General features: G+C 37.7%; 2 protein-coding genes across 5 annotated transcripts; one reads left to right on the plus strand and one right to left on the minus strand.

The window, feature by feature from the left end:
* The first annotated feature begins 1,250 nt into the window (after window positions 1–1,250).
* Window positions 1,251–11,102, plus strand: LOC110418238 (zinc finger protein BRUTUS-like At1g74770). Of its 3 annotated transcripts, none has more exons than XM_021430906.2 (12): window positions 1,251–1,686; window positions 2,396–2,611; window positions 3,712–3,906; window positions 3,984–4,324; window positions 4,498–4,729; window positions 4,958–6,648; window positions 8,053–8,271; window positions 8,373–8,510; window positions 9,412–9,646; window positions 9,730–9,789; window positions 10,640–10,723; window positions 10,820–11,102. In XM_021430906.2, the coding sequence occupies exons 1-12, from the start codon at window positions 1,384–1,386 to the stop codon at window positions 10,919–10,921; spliced, it is 3,816 nt and encodes a 1,271-aa protein (XP_021286581.1). In that variant the 5' UTR covers window positions 1,251–1,383; the 3' UTR covers window positions 10,922–11,102. The 3 variants fall into 3 exon arrangements, with proteins under 3 accessions (XP_021286581.1, XP_021286582.1, XP_021286584.1); XM_021430907.2 differs by having other exon boundaries at window positions 10,652–10,723; XM_021430909.2 differs by having other exon boundaries at window positions 1,261–1,657.
* Window positions 11,103–12,169: 1,067 nt separating this feature from the next.
* On the minus strand, window positions 12,170–21,668 carry LOC110418237 (uncharacterized). Of its 2 annotated transcripts, none has more exons than XM_021430904.2 (15): window positions 18,664–21,668; window positions 18,451–18,579; window positions 18,179–18,370; window positions 18,035–18,087; window positions 17,617–17,914; window positions 17,351–17,474; window positions 17,057–17,266; window positions 15,742–15,855; window positions 14,757–14,953; window positions 14,426–14,641; window positions 14,023–14,298; window positions 13,789–13,936; window positions 13,569–13,702; window positions 13,290–13,376; window positions 12,170–13,207 (listed from the first exon to the last, which is right to left on the minus strand). In XM_021430904.2, exons 1-15 carry the CDS (start codon window positions 21,298–21,300, stop codon window positions 13,121–13,123), a joined length of 4,902 nt encoding a protein of 1,633 aa, XP_021286579.1. In that variant the 5' UTR covers window positions 21,301–21,668; the 3' UTR covers window positions 12,170–13,120. The 2 variants fall into 2 exon arrangements, with proteins under 2 accessions (XP_021286579.1, XP_021286580.1); XM_021430905.2 differs by having other exon boundaries at window positions 17,617–17,899; window positions 18,664–21,667.
* Between the last annotated feature and the right edge of the window lie 1,470 nt (window positions 21,669–23,138).

A 23,138-nucleotide genomic window follows, 5' to 3' on the forward strand; every position in this document is an offset into this window, starting at 1 on the left:
CATCCATTATGTTAATGACACATCAACGTCATATGATATAAAAATGATAAATAATATTTTAATTAATAACAATTAATCAACCGTTAATCATAAAAACTTATTTAATAAAAATAAATATATAAAAATTTAATTAAATATAATAAAAATAAAAATTAATTTAAATATTTTAAAATATTTTTTTAAAAAATAAAATATTATATTAAAATAACAACTATTACCATTTTATTTTTCGCGAACCGAACAAGTTCTCAAATTAAGAAGGTTAAGAAAGAATAAATAAGAAAGCCCGTGCCCTTCCTTCCATTGAGGTTACCTCTCATCAAATTACTCTACCATCCTCCATCTGTCCCTTTAGGCGTCAGCCGGAGCCGATTCACCGAAAGGCTGGAGGAAGGCGAAAGGCATGGAACGTGGAGACATGGGAAGGGCACGTGCTGGGCAAAAGCTAGACACGAGCGCGAGTAAAGACATTAGAGCTTAATTCAGCAGCTGAGAATTCAAAGGCAGCCTGCCCCCCCATTCGCCCCTCACCTCACGTGATGACAAGGTACGGACGGCATGGATTAAGCCCCTATTTCCTAAAATTAACCTAAACCCTTTTCTCTGCTTAAATTAATCACTTCATTAATGCTGGTCCACAACGCGGGAAATTTAAATAATCAGAGCCCTCCACTCTCTTCTTTGGCGCGTACGAAGCACCGTTCCAGCAACGGGTACCAGATTATAGGCAGTCCGTTCCGGGCTTTTGTTCGGAAAGACGCCAAAATAATTATAATTATAATTAAGGTATGTTACCAGAAATTAATTTTTAAGTATTATGATATTTCAATTTTTTAAAAAAGGTTAACTTTAAAAAATTTTAAAAATAAACAATAGTCATACGAGACAAAGTAATATTATTTTTTTCATTATTCTAATAAAAATCTTTCGTATATATCATTGCATTACACCATGATACAATGATAAGATACCAAATGCCTCTTGTATTTACAGCAAATGAAACAATTAAGAAAGAAGAGAAAAAGGTGAGAATAATCCAATATCGTTGGAGAATGAGAAGCCCGTTTTCACGGTATGAGGTCAAGCATAAATCCCGTTTTCACATCCACCAAGAAAACAACGACCCCTCTGTCCGCCCCGAAACGCTGTTCGGTAGAACGTCCCCGTCATCCCTCCGTGGCAATCTCATATTATAAAACACCAAATAAACAAAAATAAAATCTGATTAATTGACAAGAAATTATATTAAATTCCCATTGTTCCATTCATAACAGAAATTTGAGTTCTCCCACAAGCTTAAAATCCAAACTCCCTCCCTTATGCAAAACCCTTCCCCCTCTCTCTTCTTCATGTTGCCTTCTTTTGGCCGTGGTTTAGCAGTGCATGGGCGGTGGCCTCGCTCCAAAAGACCCGCCGGACAAGGAGGAGGAGCGACCCTCGCCGTCGTCTTCTCCATGGCTGTCTCCTTCGTTGGCAGGTGTACGGCTCGCCGATGCTCCTATACTTATCCTGGTTTACTTCCATGAGGCTATACGCGCTGAGCTTTCTGAGCTACGGCGCGTGGCGGTTGCTGCTGCTGCGGATGAGAAGAGTGAGTCACACTCGCGGGAATTTGCGGTTGAGCTGTCTGGAAGGTTCGAGTTTCTTAAGCTTGTTTGTAAGTATCACTGCGCTGCTGAAGATGAGGTGAGCTCTGGTATTTGCATTTTTATTCTGTTTGGTATGCTTGCCAAGAACAAGAAGAAACACCGGACTCCTCCTTTTCAGATAAAAGGAACAAACAGCGTTCTGCTGTCCTCTTTGGATAAAATCTTTGACATTTTCCTTTTCCCTCCATTTCTCAGAAGCCAAACAGAAGGCTCTGGAATTTAGTTAAATAATTGTTACTGATTCTTTTTAAATTTTACGATTATAAGATGATCAAGAATTTAACTGCGGATTATGCAACAAACACTCATTTTTGTTCAATTATCAATTATAAACAAAAGACTTTTCGTGTAACCACAGCATAAGTTGACTTCTCACATCTAATAATTCATATGTATCATCCATATGAAAATGGCCGCTAATTATTTTAAGTAATAAATTCAGATAGTCAACTAGATAATGCACTTGAATTAGGCCAGTTTCATTTCTATTTCCTAGAGTATTGAGCAAAGCTTCATATAAGTAGCTAATAAAGAATTGATCCTTCAACTTATTAAGAAACCTTACCATTATTATTGAATGACTTTGTTGGTTTAATACTCATCAAACAACTTGCTCTTTTGCAATATACTTCATAGAATGTGTCTATGTATTTGTAAGTATGTATGTGTGTGCGCATACACATGTATGTATGAGATTCTAATAGACATCTACAGTTCCAAGAGTATCAATGAAAAATTGGTGGCAGGTTGTCTTTCTAGCGCTGGATGCACATGTTAAAAATGTGGCTTGTACATATTCGCTGGAGCATGAAAGTATAGACGATCTCTTCGATTCTGTTTTCTGTTGCTTGAATGTATTCGATGGAAGTAAAAGTACCTCCAAAGCATCGCAAGAACTCGTATTTTGCATTGGCACCATCCAGTCTTCTATTTGCAAGCATATGTTGAAAGAAGAAAAGCAGGTTATCCTATTTTGCTTTTCCTTTTTCTTTTTGCATTGTTTCCTTTTTCTTTTTGCCCTCAATAGGTTGCTCTTTAGTTTCAAGTTTTGGTGGTAGTCAAGGAGACAGATGGGATTTTTTTTTTTTTTTTTTGTGGGAGTGGAAACAAAAGGTTATTTTCTTGAGATATTTGTACAGGTAATAATTATTATGCTAAACCTACACATTTTTACTCTTACTGATTTTAGGCTTATACTGTGGAACTGCTTTAGATGAGAGAACTTTACTCTCACCACATTTAAATTCTCAAAAAAGGAAAAACACGTAGAGCAGATACTTAGATAGAGGGTTAAGATTGAATGCATATATATAATAATTTAGAGGATAATTCTACAAACAGTGGCGGAGGTTTTAAACTTAATATGTAGGTTTAAATTCATGCCATGTGTCCATGGGTGATTGTAAGGAAATTATTATCCTATATTTTTATAGAGTTTAAAAACTTCACGAACTGTTTCATACATTTGTCACATGCCCATCTGACTATAAATAAGGAAGTCAAAACAACTTGCACCAAGTGAGGGCAATTGCGGTTTTCCCTTGTTCTGTTGGTCTTTGAATTGCATGACAGCATTTTCTACTCAAATACCTTTAACATTTGTAATTAGATGTCCTTTCCAAAACTAGCATGCAAAATAAGGAAACCACTATTCTATGAATAAGCAAGTTCTATGTCATCACAAATGTTTAGCCTGGAAAACACGGCAATATTGATTATTAAATGGCTTTTGTTTAAGTTAGCATGTCTTTAAGGCAATTGGCAGATGTGTAAATGGAGGAGAGTAGAATTAAAAGAAATAATGAGGGATATAAAGGACATGAAATTGCAACCTTCTCCTTTTATGCTGCTGTGTCGCTACTTTGTTTCTTTATCTTTCAACTTTTAGCTCAATACTTAAAAACTCTTAAAAGATGATACTCTCAAAATATTTAAAGTAGAGTATAGGGTAGTTTAGTAGCAGTTACAACAATTCATTCTGGATTTGCTTGTTTCTTTATGCTAAACATGTCAATACATACTTGACTAACCAGCATGTTACAATCTTATGCACTGCTTGCAGGTTTTCCCTTTGCTGGTAAAGCGGTTTTCTTCCCAAGAACAAGCTTCTCTGGTGTGGCAATTCATTGGGAGCATCCCTATAATTCTGCTGGAGGATTTTCTACCATGGATGATCTCTTTTTTTCATCCAGATGAGCAAGAAGAAATTACAAATTGTATAAAAGAAGTTGTACCAAAGGAAAAATCATTGCAGGAGGTAGATCCCTTGTTAAATTCTTAACACAATTTGGCTAATCTTTGTGATGGTAACAAAATTAAAATCATTTTTTGAAGGTGGTAGTATCCTGGCTTGGTAAGAAACACCAGACCACGTTTGGGTTTCACACTGAGCTTGCAAAAGGAGTTCGACCTCTTGATGGACCCGCCACTATCAAAGGCAAATTCAATTTCAATTTCATTAAGAGGCCTCTTGGATGGAAGAAGGTGTACTGTTTCCAAACAAGTGCTGGAAATAATCCAGTTGATGGTCTTCTTCTCTGGCATGGTGCCATACAAAAGGATTTGAAAGAAATTCTACTAGAGCTGCATCAAATAAAAATATCAAGCTGCTTTCAAAATATAGATTTTGTTGTTCTCCAACTGAAATTCCTTGTAGATATCATAATCTTTTACAGGTAATTAATATATTTCCTGAAACATTTTATTTTGATTTTATTTAAACTTTATTTGACCAAGGTGCCTACTTTAACATCTCTGTCTTTGCCAGTGAATTCCTCTATTTATCACTGCTTATATTTTTGTTTTAACAGCATGTCTAAACTTTCAGGAGTTGTTTTCTTATTTGCAGCAATGCATTGGAGAAGTTCTTTTACCCCGTCCTAGTTGATGTTTGCAACAGTCAGCTGTCTCTACCCACCCAACATCTCTATATTGCGTGTCATATTGAGCATTTACAGCACTTGCTACACTATAATGATCAAAAGGGGGTGGCAACAAATGAGTTTGTGGAGAAGCTGTTCCAGAATCTGGAGTCCTTTGTGATGAATGTTGACAAACAATTTGGGTTACAAGAAAAGGAGGTATAAATTGTTTATTTTATCACCATTCTTATATAGCAGAAGTAAGACAAGATGAGCTCTATTGAAGCTAGGGTTTTCAGTCATGATATAATTTTATCTCTTGGTAATTAGATAGCAACCACATTTCCAATAATAGCTTCCTGAAGCTTTATTTGAATGACTGTCATTAACCAATTACTACAAAATGTTTGCCTCATTGTCCTTTGACACTTTTCCAGTTTTTGTCAGGTATTCCCAGTCATTAGCAAGAATTGCAGCCAAGAAATGCAGCAGCAGCTTCTGTGCATGAGCCTTTATGTGTTGCCACTTGGGTTGTTAAAACTTGTGATTACCTGGTTTGCAGGTCATTTATCTGAGGATGAATCTAGGTCCATTCTGCGGAATATAAACCAGGGAAGTTCCTTGGTCAATAAATCTTTTGCATCGCTCCTATTGGAGTGGTTCCATTTAGGTTATTCAGGAAAAACCTCAGTTGAAAGTTTCAGGAGGGACTTGGAGAAAATGTTCAGCAACAGATGCTCTTTTCTTCCTGAGCCGATTGAGGAAGATGCTGAATCTTCTTGCTTACTTTCAGATATGTTACTTTGTAAAGGACCTAAATCTGAGCTAGTTAAACCAGTTTTTGTCAACAAGGAAAAGAAGGGTCTCTCTTTTTCTTCTGCTGACTTCCATGGCATTAAGCAGTTTGATACATCATACTGCAGTGGAATCAATCTACATATATTTTTTCCCAAAACAATAAGGGCATCATACACTTTTTCAAAATTTCCTGGTGAAAGGAGTTGTGTTGATTCTGCTGTTACTGAACCATTACCAATGGATCTAATTTTCTTCTTCCATAGGGCTATAAAGAAAGATTTAGATTACCTTGTCCTTGGTTCAGCTCGGCTGGCTGAAAATGTTGGGTTTCTCATGGAGTTCCGCCAACGCTTCAATTTGATACAGCTCTTATATCAGATCCACAGCGATGCAGAAGATGAGATTGCCTTTCCAGCTTTGGAAGCAAAGGGGAAACTCCAAAACATCAGCCACTCCTACACCATAGACCATAAACTGGAAGTTGAAAACTTCAGTAAAATATCCCTCATTTTAGATGAGATGTACGAATTGCACATTACACCTTCTAATGGTGAATCAAAGACACTGGACAGGGTGGTGAAGCACCAGCAGCTCTGTGTTAATCTCCATGATGCATGCAAATCAATGCATAAGTTACTATCTGATCATGTGCATCGCGAAGAAGTTGAACTTTGGCCCTTATTTAGAGAGTGTTTCTCCCTTGAGGAGCAAGAAAAGATCATAAGAAGCATGCTTGGAAGAACAGGAGCAGAAATATTGCAAGGTATGATACCCTGGCTTATGGCATCTTTGACTTCTGATGAACAGCAATCTGTTATGTCCTTATGGCACAAAGCTACGAGAAATACAATGTTTGATGAATGGTTAGAAGAATGGTGGGAAGGACATAAAATAGCCAAGGCAGCAGAGGAATCAACTACTCCTTCTTGGACAACAGATCCATTGGAGATTATCTCGACATATTTGCCTAAAATCCTTGATGAACAAGAAGCCATTTGTGACAATTTTTTAAGTGCTAATTCCATTGGTGCTGATATTGAGCTGTTAGGAATGTCCAATTTAGATCATAAAGCAAAGGCTTTTAAAGGAGATGAAAAGTTTTCTGAATGTTCAGGACTGTTTAGTAGGAGCAATGACAAGAAAAGCAATGAAGTAGCTGATTTGAAGGACAGGACCAATGAACCAGATCAAAATTTTCAAGTGACTGAGAACTCTGGGCAATGCAAGCATGTCCTGACAATGAGTCAAGAAGATCTAGAGGCTGCCATAAGAAAAGTGTTCTCTGACACATCCTTAGATCCTGAAAGGAAATCACATGTGATGCAGAACTTGCTAATGAGGTTGGTAGTAAGCATTCCTTATTCATTAAATGGTATCTTATCGTTTAAATTTTTAGTATCAGATTTGTGGTCCTTGTAGGCTACTTTCAGAATTATCTAAAGGTACAGGCACTTCTTTCACCTATATATAATTGGCTTGGTAGACAGAAAATCCTATCTGCAAAAGCCTATCATCTTATACATTAGTCTCCATGTCAAACCAATTAATTCTTGTTCACAACTTTGCTCACGTCCAATTGGATGAATCTTTAAATTAATTTTCACAGAGGTAGTTTTGTGAACAAATTCTGGTAATTCTAGACATCAAGAAGCCAATGACATGAACAAGTTACTAGGTGTGCTTTGGAAATATTACTGCAAGTATTAGGGAGATGGACAAAGGAATTGACTGAAATGACTCTGATTCCTAACTTTCAGAAAAAAAAAAGACTCTGATTCCTTGGGACTAGGTGTTTTTGAAACCATGGCCTGGTAGTAAGGATTCTTGCTTAAATGAGACATATGCTGCTAGAACATATAATTGGCTTGGTAGACAGAAAATCCTATCTGCAAAAGCCTATCATCTTATACATTAGTCTCCATGTCAAACCAATTAATTCTTGTTCACAACTTTGCTCACGTCCAATTGGATGAATCTTTAAAATAATTTTCACAGAGGTAGTTTTGTGAACAAATTCTGTGTAATTCTAGACATCAAGAAGCCAATGACATGAACAAGTTACTAGGATGTGCTTTGGAAATATTACTGCAAGTATTAGGGAGATGGACAAAGGAATTGACTGAAATGACTCTGATTCCTAACTTTCAGAAAAAAAAAGACTCTGATTCCTTGGGACTAGGTGTTTTTGAAACCATGGCCTGGTAGTAAGGATTCTTGCTTAAATGAGACAAATGCTGCTAGAACATATAATTGGCTTGGTAGACAGAAAATCCTATCTGCAAAAGCCTATCATCTTATACATTAGTCTCCATGTCAAACCAATTAATTCTTGTTCACAACTTTGCTCACGTCCAATTGGATGAATCTTTAAATTAATTTTCACAGAGGTAGTTTTGTGAACAAATTCTGGTAATTCTAGACATCAAGAAGCCAATGACATGAACAAGTTACATGGATGTGCTTTGGAAATATTACTGCAAGTATTAGGGAGATGGACAAAGGAATTGACTGAAATGACTCTGATTCCTAACTTTCAGAAAAAAAAAGACTCTGATTCCTTGGGACTAGGTGTTTTGAAACCATGGCCTGGTAGTAAGGATTCTTGCTTAAATGAGACAATATGCTGCTAGAACATATAACTAACACCAGACATTTTATTTTTTTTTATCTATTTTTTCATTTTTGCGGTGCTTATATATTTTCTATATGTTCATAGAATTTGACGTTAGTTTACACTGGTTCAGCCGTTGGATTCTTAAGCAACAGATATATAATTTAGAAGTAAACAAATCAAATAATGGAGAAGAAATTCAAGGTAAACATCCATCTTATCGGGACCCACAAAAACTAGCTTTGGGTTGCAAACACTACAAGCGGAACTGTAAGCTTTTGGCTGCATGTTGCAACCAGCTCTATACATGCATTCGCTGCCATGATGAGGTGGCTGATCATTCATTGGATAGGTATCCACACATTACCTCAAATACTTGCTGTTATACTTTAAAATTTCTTGGTTTTCTTTCCCGCCATCACATTTTTGCTGCTGTTTCCAAAATATATGCAGAAAATCTGTCACAAAAATGATGTGCATGAAATGCTTGATAATTCAGCCGATTGGATCCATGTGCTCAACCGCTTCCTGCAATGATATATCCATGGGAAAATATTATTGCAGGATATGCAAGTTATTTGATGATGAAAGGTGATGTACTTTGCAATGGTTCTCATATAATGTTTTCACTTTGTTGAAGGTAAATTTTAAAATCATTACTGGACACCTAAATATGATGCAACAGAACTCTAAGAGTATTGTTCCATATGACCAAACTGGCATTTGAAACATATAACGTGGTCTTTCACTGTTTATATGCTAGAATATGCCCTACATGAAACTACTATGCAAAGGTAATCCCAATGCACAATTAGAATTTCCTTTTGATGTACTTTGATATGCTTTTTCTCTAGTTTACTTTACAATTTTAAATGCTTGTTTTTGACATGCAGTCATTGGTGGGTTGTTGATTACATTTGCAGTTACTGAACATTCTCTCTTTACATAAATGAATGAACAAAAGTGAATTAATTCCAAATGTTTGAGATTATAACATTTTAAGGATGACTATGTTATACACATCCCACTGGCAGAGAAGTGGTTTTGGGCAAGTTGATTTTATAAACATCCTCAATGATTTACTGTTTTATTTATAGCCGTGTAAAAGTCGTTGTTCATCAGGGACCTCATTAAGTTTTACCAAGGGATCTTAGAACAATTTCTTGGAGCAGATGTAAAAGGAATCGAGCATTATCCACTTCAAAATCCAAATGACTTAGCCTCCTACTTACGTGAATGAAAAAGGAGAATAGTAATTCAGAAATGAATATTTTAAATAATCAAAAAGTAGAAGATATAAACACTAAAGTATTATGGTCATTCTGAATTCCAAATTGTGTTACTATTTCAATTATTCTTCCCTCAATTTCCCTGATGAATCTTTATCTAGGGAACTTCAAAGCTACTGTGCAGTACCTATCAATGTAGAAGTGGAGGGTTAACTTCTTGATTCTACATTTATGAAGTGTTTAACATGGAAATATTTTAACAGGCAAATTTATCACTGCCCTTACTGTAATCTTTGTCGAGTGGGGAAGGGACTGGGTATTGACTACTTTCATTGCATGAATTGCAATGCCTGCATGTCACGATCTCTATCAGTGCACATATGCAGAGAAAAGAGTTTTGAGGACAATTGTCCTATTTGCCATGAAGACATCTTCACCTCCAGGGCTCCAGTAAAGGCACTTCCATGTGGGCATTTAATGCATTCATTTTGTTTTCAGGTACTTCTGAAGCCTTCGCTTTTTCCCTTATAACTCTCACCCATATTCAGCCAAATATTGTTTGCTTCTCATGCTGTTGCTAGGGCTATACTTGTACACACTACACCTGCCCAATCTGTAGCAAGTCACTTGGGGACATGCAGGTCAGTTACTAAATTGCTTCTCCTTATCTCTTATCTCAATGAATGTTATTGTAATAGCGCTGAGCTGACTATATCACACTAATCATGTCAGCAAAAATCTATTCTTCTTTCTGAAATTACCTTCACATTTGATACAACTTTTGGAAACGAATTCTTATGGTTTCTCATATTTGTGCTTCATTGATGAAGGTAGGTTTAGCTATGGTAATTCTTCCCTAAAGTGAACCTGTTTGGAATCAAAATGATCTGCTTCATGCTTAAAACAGATTGTCTAGAGTTAAAACATTTCTGTAATTACAAATTATTTATCCTGTAGTTACTACCTCCGCGCTGGTCATAATTTCTTTGGATGCTTGGCAACATGAAAGATTATCTAAAAGAATTTTTTTGATTACTGCTTCAAGATATCCAAGTAGCCAAACTTTTCACACTATGATGGCGGACTTCAAGAATCAGCAATCAGGCCCTTGATAAATCGATGAATAAAGAAAACTACAGATGCAAAAATGCCTCTCCTCTCATACATAACAGATTCATCTCAAGTTTCAATTTCAATTAGTCTTCCCTTGGCACTGGGATTATGTTAGTACTATTGATAGAGATGAACAACACGCTAGCTGCTAAGATGATTGAAGTTATTTGATTTCGTCACCTTGGATTTCCCTTGACTTGGAACTTTTATCTGCTCCTTATTTTCTTTTATTTGCTGGTCCTTACTTTAATGATAACAACAATGAAATTGGAGATTCAGTTTAGCTGCTTGTTTGATTTGATTATATCAAGTGCATTGGAACTGTCTCTAGTTGATGACTTGATGCTTTGGGTGGCTCAATGATCCTTAAACCTTAAGGATGTTTTGCAGGTCTATTTTAGGATGTTGGATGCATTGTTGGCTGAAGAGAAAATCCCAGATGAATATAATGGCCGAACTCAGGTTGGTCATTGCTTTTTGTCCCGATCTATCATACTTACTCTTCTTCTAGTGGTATGGAATATATATTTTGACTAAATACAACGCAAATTATTCCAGGTCATACTATGCAATGACTGTGAAAAAAAAGGAACTGCTCCCTTCCATTGGCTATATCACAAATGCTCATACTGTGGCTCATATAACACCAGGGTTCTCTGACTCTGTTCCACCAGATGATTGCTTCTGGAGATAGAAGAAGGTGAGCTTGATAAAATGGACACGGTTACTGACATATGAGTTTCGAAATCAGTCAGAATATTCAAGATCTTAATATCTCTTCTTGTTGTATATCCATTTGAGATTTCTACCTTACATTCTGAATAAAACCATTCTTGCTATCGATCTGTGCTTAATCAACTGTATTTCCAGATTCTTCTCCAAAAAGAATGCCCAGACTTTCCTGGTGGGAAAGGCTGTTATCTGTTGTATGATTCATGGCAGTATTTGTTTGGTTTGATGGTTAAGAAAATGATCCATTTCTTGTGCTATGACCTGGCAACCGTATAGCACTATATTAGAGTTGAAAACAAGTTGATTAACAGCTAGAGGAACCCAGAAACTGTTGAGTTGCCATTGGGCCGCCATTATTGGTGTTATTATATGGCTAAAGGATGTTGTAGCCACAGAGTTTCCCAAAATTTTCTCCTTAAGAGTCCATGTAAGAAGAGCTATAACCAACATTATTGTTGCTATCCTCATAAGAGTGCAAAGCAGACACTACTGTGGTGTAAGGCTGGAACTCGATTGAGGAGAGGGAGAGCATTACTAGTACTAGGCGGGGCCATGCAGATCGTCAGGCATGGAAGAAATCTGATGCTGTTGCCTGTACATCTCAAGCAGTGCATGCACTGCATGAAAAAGATGACCCTCGAGCATCCACATGTCTCTGAGCATTGGCTTGCTACTTGATGGAACCAATGGCCGGGCAGGATCCAAATTCTTTAATATCTCAAGAATGCGATCGTGGCTGGGAAACATGGTGCAAGATCGCTTCTGGTACTTGCATGCAGCGTAGGCACGGGCGGTGCCACCCACCACCCAAATTATACATTAACAGTATACATAAAAGGAAATACGACTAGAGTGTGTTTGTGTATATACATACACATATATACAAGTAAAGAGGAAACAATGGCCAAACTCAGATGAGAGAAGCACTGTGGTGAAAAAAAAGGGAAATGTGAATGAAAGGGTAGGAAGAGAGGAGACTGCTATGACTATGCCTTTCTCTATACCTATCCTAGAAACACAAAACGATACAACAAGTGAAGCATTACATCGACCCAGCAATTTGAATTAAAAAAAAAAAAAAACCCCTAGTTTATCTTCTCTCTCCCCCAAGTACAACAGTAATAATTAAACATGTAAACAGATAATGGTAGTGATCAAACATGGACTATCAAGGGGTGGAAGTGAGGCAGTGCATGTTTTTCTTTTCTTTGTATACCTTCCTAATGGATAATGGAATACAGATTACAAAGATGAAAGACTTTGCGTCACATGGCATGACATGCTCAGACAGCACTGCAGATACTATTATAATATCAAATAATAATATGCAAGACTGAAATTCAGCATCAATATCAAAGCTGAAGGAGGGAAATTGGGATTTGGGAGAGAGGACTTGCAAGTAACTAGAATTTTTCTTGAGATCCGACAAAAAATCACTATGTAATGTATGTATGTGTGTATGTATGTAACCCCAACAGCATCAGCATCAGGATTCAGGTTGACAACAAAACTTTACCATAAGCTGGAATATGAAGAGTAGAAGACCCTAGGGAAGGGGCCCTGATGTTGATCTATACAGAACCTCTTTCAAATATTGGGGGACATAATTTTGGAAAGAAAGACAATCTAGCACAGTTTCTGAATCTACTAACTTCCCCCACTTACAATTGCTATATCCTCCTGGCAATGATCTTGAATGCATTCATGGGTCTGCCAAACACACAATTTTTCTCAACCAAATCCACCTTATTAATTAGGAAGTATTTTGAGGCAGGAGTTCCAATAAACCAACTTCATGCTCTTCCATTATCTGATTTCCTCATAATTTAAAACAAAATCTCTTTCCTTACATCATTTCTTCCCTTAAAAGACCACTTTCTCCTACCAAAAACTCGTTGAATTTCAAAACTCTTCATTTTTATATCACAACTCTTTTTTTGTAACAAAACTTCTCAAACTTCCTGTTGAACCAATTTTGCATGCTTTTACTGTATGAACTGCATGGGTGTAAGCTGCAATGTGACTATGAACAACACCTTACCACCAACAGCTATCAGATGCCAAACCCTTTTTAAGCTCAATGCTATCCGGTGTATAAATAATGTGACAAGATTCCACCAAAACTGGTTAATTTACAGCTTCAAAGAAAAGAACCTGTGGTTGCAAGTGCCCTCGTTCACACATTTTAACAACATCAGCCCAGCCACCAATTACCTGGACATCAAAAATCAGATTGTGATACCAGAAATAAGGGAATAAATTGGATAACATACTTGACAATAGAACACAAACTGACCTTTACAGTTTTGTCATCATACATTATCCATCTCTCATGATCATGACTATAGGCAAAACAATGATAATGTTGCCCATAATAGCAAACCTAAGAGTTTCAGAAGAAATATGAAAAACACAATAAAATCAAACCTTACAACCAATGTGCAATAATTACTTCTTTCTTCATTTTAAATTTTGCGTTCACAAATAAAATTCAAACACACATACACAAGACACACACACACACACACACATAGAGAGAGAGAGAGAGAGAGAGAGAGAGAATACATATACATACCACCGAGACTAAGTTATGCTTATTTTTTGGATCAAGACCACGATAAAGGACACTGATATCTATTTCAGTATTTAAGGCAGCCAGTGTTGCTGCTATGTCATCAGCACTTTCACATGTATTCTGCCAACCAAGAACTGCAAGACCAAAAATGATAATGATTTTAAAAGTATAAACTACTGATTAGCTAAGTATAAATTCATTTAACAACTTCAAGGACAACCTGTTGTGAAAACATGCGGTGGATTTGAGAGAATGTGATGGATATAGTTGAGCCTCCCACAGCCACCAGCCTCTGGATCACAAGCTAACTGATGGTTCATCTCAACAAGATTTAAAAGCTCATCAAAAGAGCTCTCTGCACACATAACCTGAATGGCAAACAAATTTGGTAGGAAGAACCAAGAAAAGAATTTAACAGGAATTCTGGCACAAACTTTTTTGTAGATGATGATACCTTCATAGTTCGCAGCGCACTGGCATTTATATTATGAAAGAAAGAAGTGTACTTCAAATGTCTGGACTCCAGACCACAACTGTAGCAATTCATTCGTTCAAAGATATCCATTCCAAAAAGGGAATGCACTATACAAGCACTGTTTGCACAATCCCAAGAGCCTGTGCAGTTGCTGTCCGCAGAATCAGCATCAGAAACACTCGAACCAGAAGTAAAAGATCGATGAAGGCAATCAAATATTACAGCCAATACTTCAGAAGCATCGTTCATCTGAGCCTGTAAATTGCTACAATTTTGTAAGAACTTTCCAACACAGACATCCATCTAAAATCCTAATTTATGGCTAGTGATGAGAAATCTACTAGTTAGGAAAGCCAAGCTGTAAAATAAAAACTGAATTTACCTCTTGGAAAAAGCTACTATCTGGATACAAGTTGCTAAGAGCTACTCTAAGTGATGTAGGGGCAACTGGTTCTCTCCGTGCATCAGTAGATGAAATGTTCAGTGCAGAGAATATTTCATATAGTGCACAGACAACACATGGATCTCCCACATGAACATGACCTGATGTTGATCTCCGCAAGACTTCATCACGAAACCGTCTCAAATGCCACAAGGACTGAGCTTATACCGAAGGCAACAAACAATTTAGCAAGAGAAGATTTCATATAAAGCCAGTTCAAAAATGGTGGGCTGAAAGAGACCATAAATCACTCATACAAAGAAAAACCAACCTGTATTATAACATTCAGAAAGCAATTGTATTCACCAACTTCATTCTGCAGGCCTGTACCAAACACATCAGTTTCATTCAAATTTTCACTCGAGACCTCATTTGGTGAGACACCGTGGTTATTTACTTGCAAAGGTACCCTTGGTGCTGTTCTCAAACTTGAAGGCAAAGGCATTTTTTGTTGTGCTTGGTATGTGTCTGAAAGATGACATAACACCAGGTTACAAATGTGCTGAAGTAGCCAAGCTACTCAAGGCAAGTGATAACTAGAAATTAACACCAAGTCCATGCTTAAACAATTTGCCTAATTTCCTGACCAAGCTGCAATCAGTCCTATAGAAGAATGGTATACAACTGAACATAGAACTACAGTAGTGGATATTTATATGAACAAAATTGCAATATTTAGGCTTAAACCATATGGAATCCAATTCATACAAGTAAACCTTCATTCAGCACATACTGAAGCATTCATGTTAACATTTACAAGCAACTATGCAATAGACTACCAAATACACTGATAAACACTTGCTAGGATCGAGCCAAAACTACCAAGTTAAATCCTGACGCACAACATGGCAGTTCTCATCCAAAAAATTTCAAGCATTAGCCAATCAGATTGAGGACTCCGATATTTAACCCTTGTAACAAATACCCAGCAAAAGAACTTCTGTCCAAGTTTGTCTCCCCATAAACCTTATAATAGCAGCTTATAATGAATGCAAAATGTTCCTTATATAGATGAAACCAAAATTTTTTTTGCCACTCAAAAGTCTATAGGTGAAATCATTTTACAGTTTGTTCATAAGATATTATGGAGAAAATGAGTGCCCAAGACAAATCACCAATCATACACTAAAATAGTTCTTTCAGGTTCACCAAGTACAACTAGTGACTTGTTTCAAGACACCAATCCCAAGCACAACACTTGTAAGAGTAGCATAAAGATAAGAAGCATGCATAAATAAATGCAGTCAGAACATTACCAAGGCTTTGGCGAACAGCCTGCTTAAGGTCAGCTTGGAACCTTTCTTCATCATCTTCCTCAGCTTGCAGTTGTCTTAAAGTCTTTGTACCACCTTCTCCAGTGATAGGAGCAACTAATTCCACAGAAGTACCCATATCAACTTAGTTCCCAAAACATGGACAAAAATCTGTAAAGCAACTGACACAATAAAACTAAAGACAGTAATAATAGTAATATAAATTTACACTGACAGATGGTCTGTACCCATTATGGCATGGAGATAAAGAGAGCATGGTCAATGGAGGAATCAGACACATATCTTAAGGGCAAACTGCAAAAAATGACACTAACAATACACTTTATTTCTTGAATTCTAAAGCTTGCATATGCTTTTCCCCCTTATATATTATAGATAATAAGAAAATATGCGTGGAATGGGTTAACATGATATAACTGCTGCACTTTAAAAAATTAAGCAGGAATTCTTAATTTTCCAAAATAAAAAGTGGTAAGTGTAATTTCAGAACAACCTCATGTTGAACTTTCTAGATTTACCAAATACTATGACATAGTAGCCAGAACAACATTTTGAATAAGCGGAACACTGATAGGTGATTGAACAATGACATAATACACACAGGCAACATCAGAAAAGAAACTTCACAGAAAATATGTCCATAGTCATGAGGACATGTGTAGACAGGATATGCAGTAAATTTAAAAACTCCAGCTCAAGCACCTATTGGTCAAAGCTAAGATCTAATGAGATATCAAAATATCACTTGCTTCAATACGACATCACGAGACACGTGACACAAGAGTACATGCAGAAACAAAGAAGGCACTTAGAAGATGTCTAAATTACTTTTCGAATGTTAATTTTACATAAACAAGGGAATATTATATGCCAGGGCAATTTCTCAGATGCCAAAGTCAAGTAAGCATTCAATGAAACAAGAACCAAGTGGTATGTTACAGAAAGATATAATTCCCGTGGTAGCACAAACACATCCAATAATGTGAACAGTTCAATGTCAAGACATTATCAAGAAAATCCAGCAATTTGTTTCTAGTTTGAAGACATCCATGCAAAATTCATAGAGAAGAAAGTAAATTAAATCTCTCCTTTTTTGTCTTCTGTCCCCACAAATTGAGGAAAAAAAAAAGTATAATTGACTGCTTCCACAGTTTATATCTGAACCCTCTTTCAATCACCGTAGAACCATTTGTCCATTCATACAGACCTCTTGGTTTGTAAACATTTGCACAGAGTTAAGCAACGCAAAATATAACATTCTAGAATATAAAATGTACAAAATGTATGCGAAACTTACCACTGTCCATGGGGAAACCATCAACATATCTAACTTGCTCTTCCACATTACCATGAGAGCTTCCAACTCGAATGCTTTCCTTTTCAGATGGCACGACTTGATACTTTCCATCAAGAAATTTGTTGGAACTCTTTTGTCGTCTACCTCTTCTTCCTGCCCGTCGATCACTAGGAAAAAGAGCATCATCTGGGACTGCACCCTTAGATAGTCCTACATAATATAAAAGGATTATGAGATCTACCAAGCACTACGGCACACACTAGCCTATTTCACAAACCTTGCTATATTGCTAACCTTGTTTAAATTTTGCATAAGTGCCGGAAGTATCAGCAGTCACTGCCACAGCTGAACCATTTGCAGTGCTAAGTGGTATGCTATCCAAATTGTTCATGACCCTGTTACTTATTGCCAAATGTTCCTGAAAAGAGAGTTTGTATAGTTTTCGGATTATCTCATTATGCTTCCTCTAAAAGTAACAGCATAAGCACATCTCAGCACAATAGCTTCGACCAACCATCTCATCATGTATAAAACGAAATAGTCAACAATGGAATGCTTACCTGAATGTCTAGATCACCGGCTTCCAAGTCAGCATCACGCAATCCATTTGCTGCTTTCTCTGCAAATGCTTCATTAGTTTTTTTATGTTGCTCGGCAAGGTGCTTCTGCTTAGCCTCATTCTCAATCCGTCTTTGATACTCCAAAGTCTCTTCAAGCTTTCTTTCCTCTGCTTCAAGCTCGATTTTTCGTCTAAATTCCTCTTCTTGTTGTTTTAAGTCATCACTATTCACAGAAACAACTTCAGAATCCAGATGGTCACCATCAGAAGCAACTGCAGAAGAACTGCAAGAAAACACACTTGAAAATGTACATTAATATTAGACTACACAAAAAGTAGTACTAGCACTCATGCGAAGAGCAGAATGCTTTAGAATAGATAAATGAGAATCTGCAAAGACAAAACAGAAGGAAACATACACTTGCTCAGCAGTCTCATCATTAAGCATATGCTGCTCATTTGCACCAGAAGCCTGAAACACTAAGAAAACATTAGACCTGCCTCATGGAATATGTACCTTAAATAACTTCCAGATGAATATAAGAATTAAGAGTAAACCATACCTTTGAATCCTTGGATTTTCTGAACTCCTTGTTCTTTTTCTTATCCTTGCTTTTCTCCTGTGCATGTCTCGAATTATCGCTTCCCCCCCGACTACCCTTCTTAGAATCACGTGCAAGCTCAGCTAAAAAAGCTTCTCTTGCAGCATCAGACTTCTTGGTGGCATCTTTCTCCGCCAGATCCTCCAAGTGTGCCTGAATTTAAAAACATTAATCAAGATATATACATTGGTCTAGAAGAACATCACACAAAGTTCAACTAGTTTAATACAAACCCTCAAGTATGACTTCGCTAAAGGCAGTAGTATTAATCGATAATCATGTGCAGACGCAGGCTCAAGTTTGAGTTCCAACTGCTGCATCCCAGTAACATTTCGCATAATTCGTGCATCAATTTTGCTCAGCTGCTTGACAAAAAAAAAGTTAAGAACGGAAAGTTAAGAATCAATTCTTTATATTGAAACTTGCACCTAAAGCAAAAGACAAACCTCGAGTGATAATTGTTCCTTCTGCCTCTGAATGGCAGCCTCTATGCAGGAATCCACTTGATGCAAAGAATCCTTAGTTCTCCAGTCATCCTCTTCACCAGATTCCAAGTCACATAACTGAGAAGTCACACCAGCATAAGTATCCTCACAGCCAGATTGATTCAAATTCAGTGCTTCTGCTTCGTTTAAAACATTTGATATAGCATCTAACTCAAATCTACTGCTGAGGAACATAACATCATTCTCACTCTCAATAAGTTCCTCTCTTCGCTTTTTAAGGACAGATTTATAGCTTCGATGAACAAATTCAGTTGCCGTCTCCCTCTTCTTACCTTCTTCAAGACAGAGATCCTCCACAGCCTGCAATGCTTCCTCATAGCTTATATGGTCACATTTTTTCTCACAGAGACTCTGTAGGTGATAAAACTCCTTCTCCAGCATCTGAAGAATTTCCAATCCTTGCTGTGTTTTCTCTTCTTTCATGCGTATCCATGATGCCAATTGATCCCCACTTGAGGGGCCTGCAAAGATCCAGGACAGCAGAGAATCAGCATCCTGTACAAACCCATATCCATTGCTACCATTAGCATTTGCAAGAGCAGCATCTTGTATTGCCACATCAGGCAATAAACGTTCTTCCAGGAGGAGACACGAAGCATCTCCATTAAGAACAATCTTCTCTTTAACCTCAAGAATCTGACTGGCTCGATTCACATCATCCACAGGGGCGGTCTTCTCAGAGCATCTAGTCAGACCACAAGAATGAGATAACTCCTGCAAGAATTTGAGGATTTTTCCAAGCTGCATAGCTCCCAGAAAACAGATGCACATGGGAGTTTGATCTATGCCATGATTCAGAAGTTGAGATCCAGAAACCAAAGTCTGCAACTCATCCATTGTGAATTGTATCACCTTGTTAAGATGGCTTGCAGCAAGGTATTTATGTCTAATAAGCAGTTCAAATGTAGCATGAATTCTTTCAAGCAACTTTGTGCGCTCAGCATCATCCACTGTTGGCCAACTATCCCCATGGGTATATGCTACAGAACCCTGGTTTCCATCACATTCTTTGCACTCGATGCTAGAAACTTTGTCACAATTATTGCCCTCTACGCTAGTACAATTGTATTGATCCCCCAAATGTTCCTTCTCAGGAGATGAACTCCGTGCATCTTTGAAGCAATCATCACACTCCTCATTATGGTTACCTGAGTAGAAATCCTCGGAAAACTCTGAGTCCTGGCAGTTAGACTCATTCCCAATCATTTTAACAGCAGCAGAAATATCCAAAGGATTCCAAGAACAGTTAAGGAGCATCTCAATCCACTCACTGTCAACACTCTGTGGCAAAACGGTCTGCATCTTTGGCATGAGGTTACCCATATGTTCCTGAACAACATGCTGCATATGAGACTCTGAATCTGCAAACTTCTCACTACACCGACAACAAACCCAAAATTTACAAGTCTTATTAAGCTCAGCAAATGCTAAAGCCTCTGATAAAACCTCACTCGCCAATCCATCTTTCAACAAACCAAAATACTCCTTGAGATCACTAACCCTAATCCTAAGCAAATCTTTCTTCCAATCAACGCTCATTGAATTCCAAAAGGATCGAACCCAATCTTTCCTTTCAGCAGTAGAAGCAATCTTCCTCCTCCTTTCTACTCCTCCTCTTTGTCCACTTCCTGATGTCAAATCGAGTCCATTCCTCTCTCCCTCGCTTTGCAACAGTGCTGAAGAAGCTGCCTCAGATTTCTGCTGCTGCAACAGCCTGGCAGCAGCAACTCTAACCTCAATCTCTTTCCTCCTTTCTTCGGGAGTCTTTGTAGCTTTCTTAATCTCATTAGGCCTTCTTGTGTGCACTAACCTAACCTCCATTGGATCCTCAGTAACTCTCCGAATCGGAATCAACCTAAACTTCTCTTCTCCATTCCCTAAATTCTTCATCCACGTAGAAATAGAAGCAATATTCGATTTCTGAATTAACGACCTAAGCTCACTTTGCACGTGCAAAATCCTAGCCTCCGCCGTTGATATTTTCTGTTGACTCTCTTCTTGTAAGCTTTCTTTGGCCGGATCCACCGGATTCTCAATGGCCAACGCGCGTTCGCATTCTTGAACCACTTCTTCGTACTCTTTCCCATCGTTGGCCGCTTCATACAGTAAATTAGCATAAAAATGAGAAAACTCGATCGAGTTGGGAGATGATTCCACGGCTTTTTTTGCCGAGTCAATTGCATTTTTCAAATGCCGATGTTTGGCGTTAGGGTCGTCGATGATGGAAGCCACTTTCACACAGACCGTGCCCTGAACGCGGTGGATTAAGGCCGCATGAGCCGAGTTCTCGTGACGAGTACACGATTCTTTCATCAACCGAAGCGCTTTCGTGTGGTTGCCACGTCGGAGCGCCGTTAGGGCTCGCTCGCACTCAATCTTAACCGCCGCATAGGACGAGGAAGACGAAGCGTCGGATTCAACGGTCACAGCCGCAACCTCGATCTTGGCATTATTCCCTGTCAGCTCGGATTCAGCTGAATCGTTAATGACATCCACCAGCGTTGTGGCAGCCACCGGCGGCGGCTGCGACGACGGTCGTTTAGAGCGTGGAGCAGCGTTCTTTTTTTTGTGCCCCATCTAATTTTATCTCGAGCGAATCAACATGCATAACATATCCTATATATTGTATTATCTGTTTGTTTCGAGGGAAAGAAATTGGGAGGGAGAGATGGAGAGGAGAAGTGAAAAGCGAACGGACTTCCTCGAAATGTGAGGGGTAAAGTTGGAAATTCAGAGGGGTAACGGAGAAGGATCGGCGATGAAATCGAAGCGAGAAGCTAAGAGTTGGGGAAGAATCGCCGCTTCTTCTTGTTGGTCCTGTGAGTGAGCGTGACGGACAGACAGGCACCTACCCATGGGAAGAGGGTGAGGCTTCTAAAATGGGGATTAAGCAACCGCTTGTTTTGATTTTCCTTTTCTTTTTTTTTTCTCCTTATACTTGCGGGGTTTATTAGGGAAAAATGTTTGGGATTAATGGGGATTGGGGATCATGGCTTATGGCCGAAACTAATATTAAGATAAAGGTCAAGAAAAGTAAAATAAAAGGGTGAATGTGTGTTTCACACCAAAATGAAGGCTAGGTAGGTGTAACTTGTAAGTAATTCTACCTTTTAATCTGTATTAGGAATAAAATACATATATATTAGCATGGATATTTTTAATTAAAAGGAATATTCAATATTTACTTATCTCTTGCCAAATTAGGTGTAGTAATTTTATAATTGAGAATTTTGTAAATTCTGGTATTAAGTTTAATATGGAGGTGAACAACTCAAAAACTTGTCTTACAAGAGAGGCTATAATTAATAAACATATATATTTCAACACATAAGATCTTATGGGTCAGGTATGATATTTTTACTCTCTATATCAATATTAAATATAATAAAAAATAAAAAATTTATTTATTTTTTTAATAATTAAAATAAATTTAAAAATATTAAGTCAATTTTAAATAATTTTATTTTACTTTAAAACCAAAATCTGCAAAAGAAAATGATTAATGAACAGGAAACCGAAAAGCCAGTCCCAATCCAACAAATCATGTCATCTCATCTTCCCTAATTATTCACCTCTTTCTTACTTCATAAATTATTGTCAAACATAACTTGGACAATTAAAACCCTAATTAGACTTTTTAATTTTTATTGTTTTCCCTTCTTTACGCTCTCCAAAGTCAAGGATAATAGCAACACAATAACACAACAAATTTCTTGAAATTAATTTGTTCTCCCTATTCTCTTCTGTTTTTGGGTACCAGTATAATGCTATCATATCATGATTGAAATTACAAAATCTGTGAAAGCAATTTGAGTAGGTGTTGGAAAATGAAAACTGTTAGCTAGAATGGCCAATGCTCTACTATCTGCTGCCTGCATGCACTCCATTTTCTAAGATTGGTGGGAAGTCAGACACTAATGATATGGGGGCATGGGCATCAGGCAACACTTTTCCCTGCCCAACAGCCAGGAATGTTTTTCGGTGAGACCCATCTACCATTTGCAAGCAAGGTTGGAGATGGAAGCTCATTTAGTACAAGGCAGCCTGCCACAAACGGGTAAACAGTCACTAGGACAAGCAGTTAGAACAAGGTTTTTGTTAACCCAAAAAATGTCATCTTCAGTTGTTTGATGCCAAATGCGGTTGCCACACCAGCAAAATATTGACATCTCCAATTCTGGTTGATGCCTACTTACAACTGAAAGGGAAAGGGATGCCCCATTACCAAGATATCAACTGGGGCGTTTTGATTGAGAGTGTTGCTGTTGCCCAAACAAAATCAGAGTAAAAGCCCTTGAGAGATTGACTAGGAAGTTGGACCCTGTTTCCATGGGACAGGCGGAGTAATAAGCCCCAACCACCCCAACCTCACATGCAGAAGAAGAAGAAGAAGAAGTTAGACTTCCCTGGTCAAG

Source organism: Theobroma umbraticum, unplaced genomic scaffold (assembly GCF_002168275.2).
Source record: "Theobroma umbraticum cultivar Fairchild unplaced genomic scaffold, ASM216827v3 scaffold_50.0, whole genome shotgun sequence".
In the NCBI taxonomy this organism is placed as follows: Eukaryota; Viridiplantae; Streptophyta; class Magnoliopsida; order Malvales; family Malvaceae; genus Theobroma; species Theobroma umbraticum.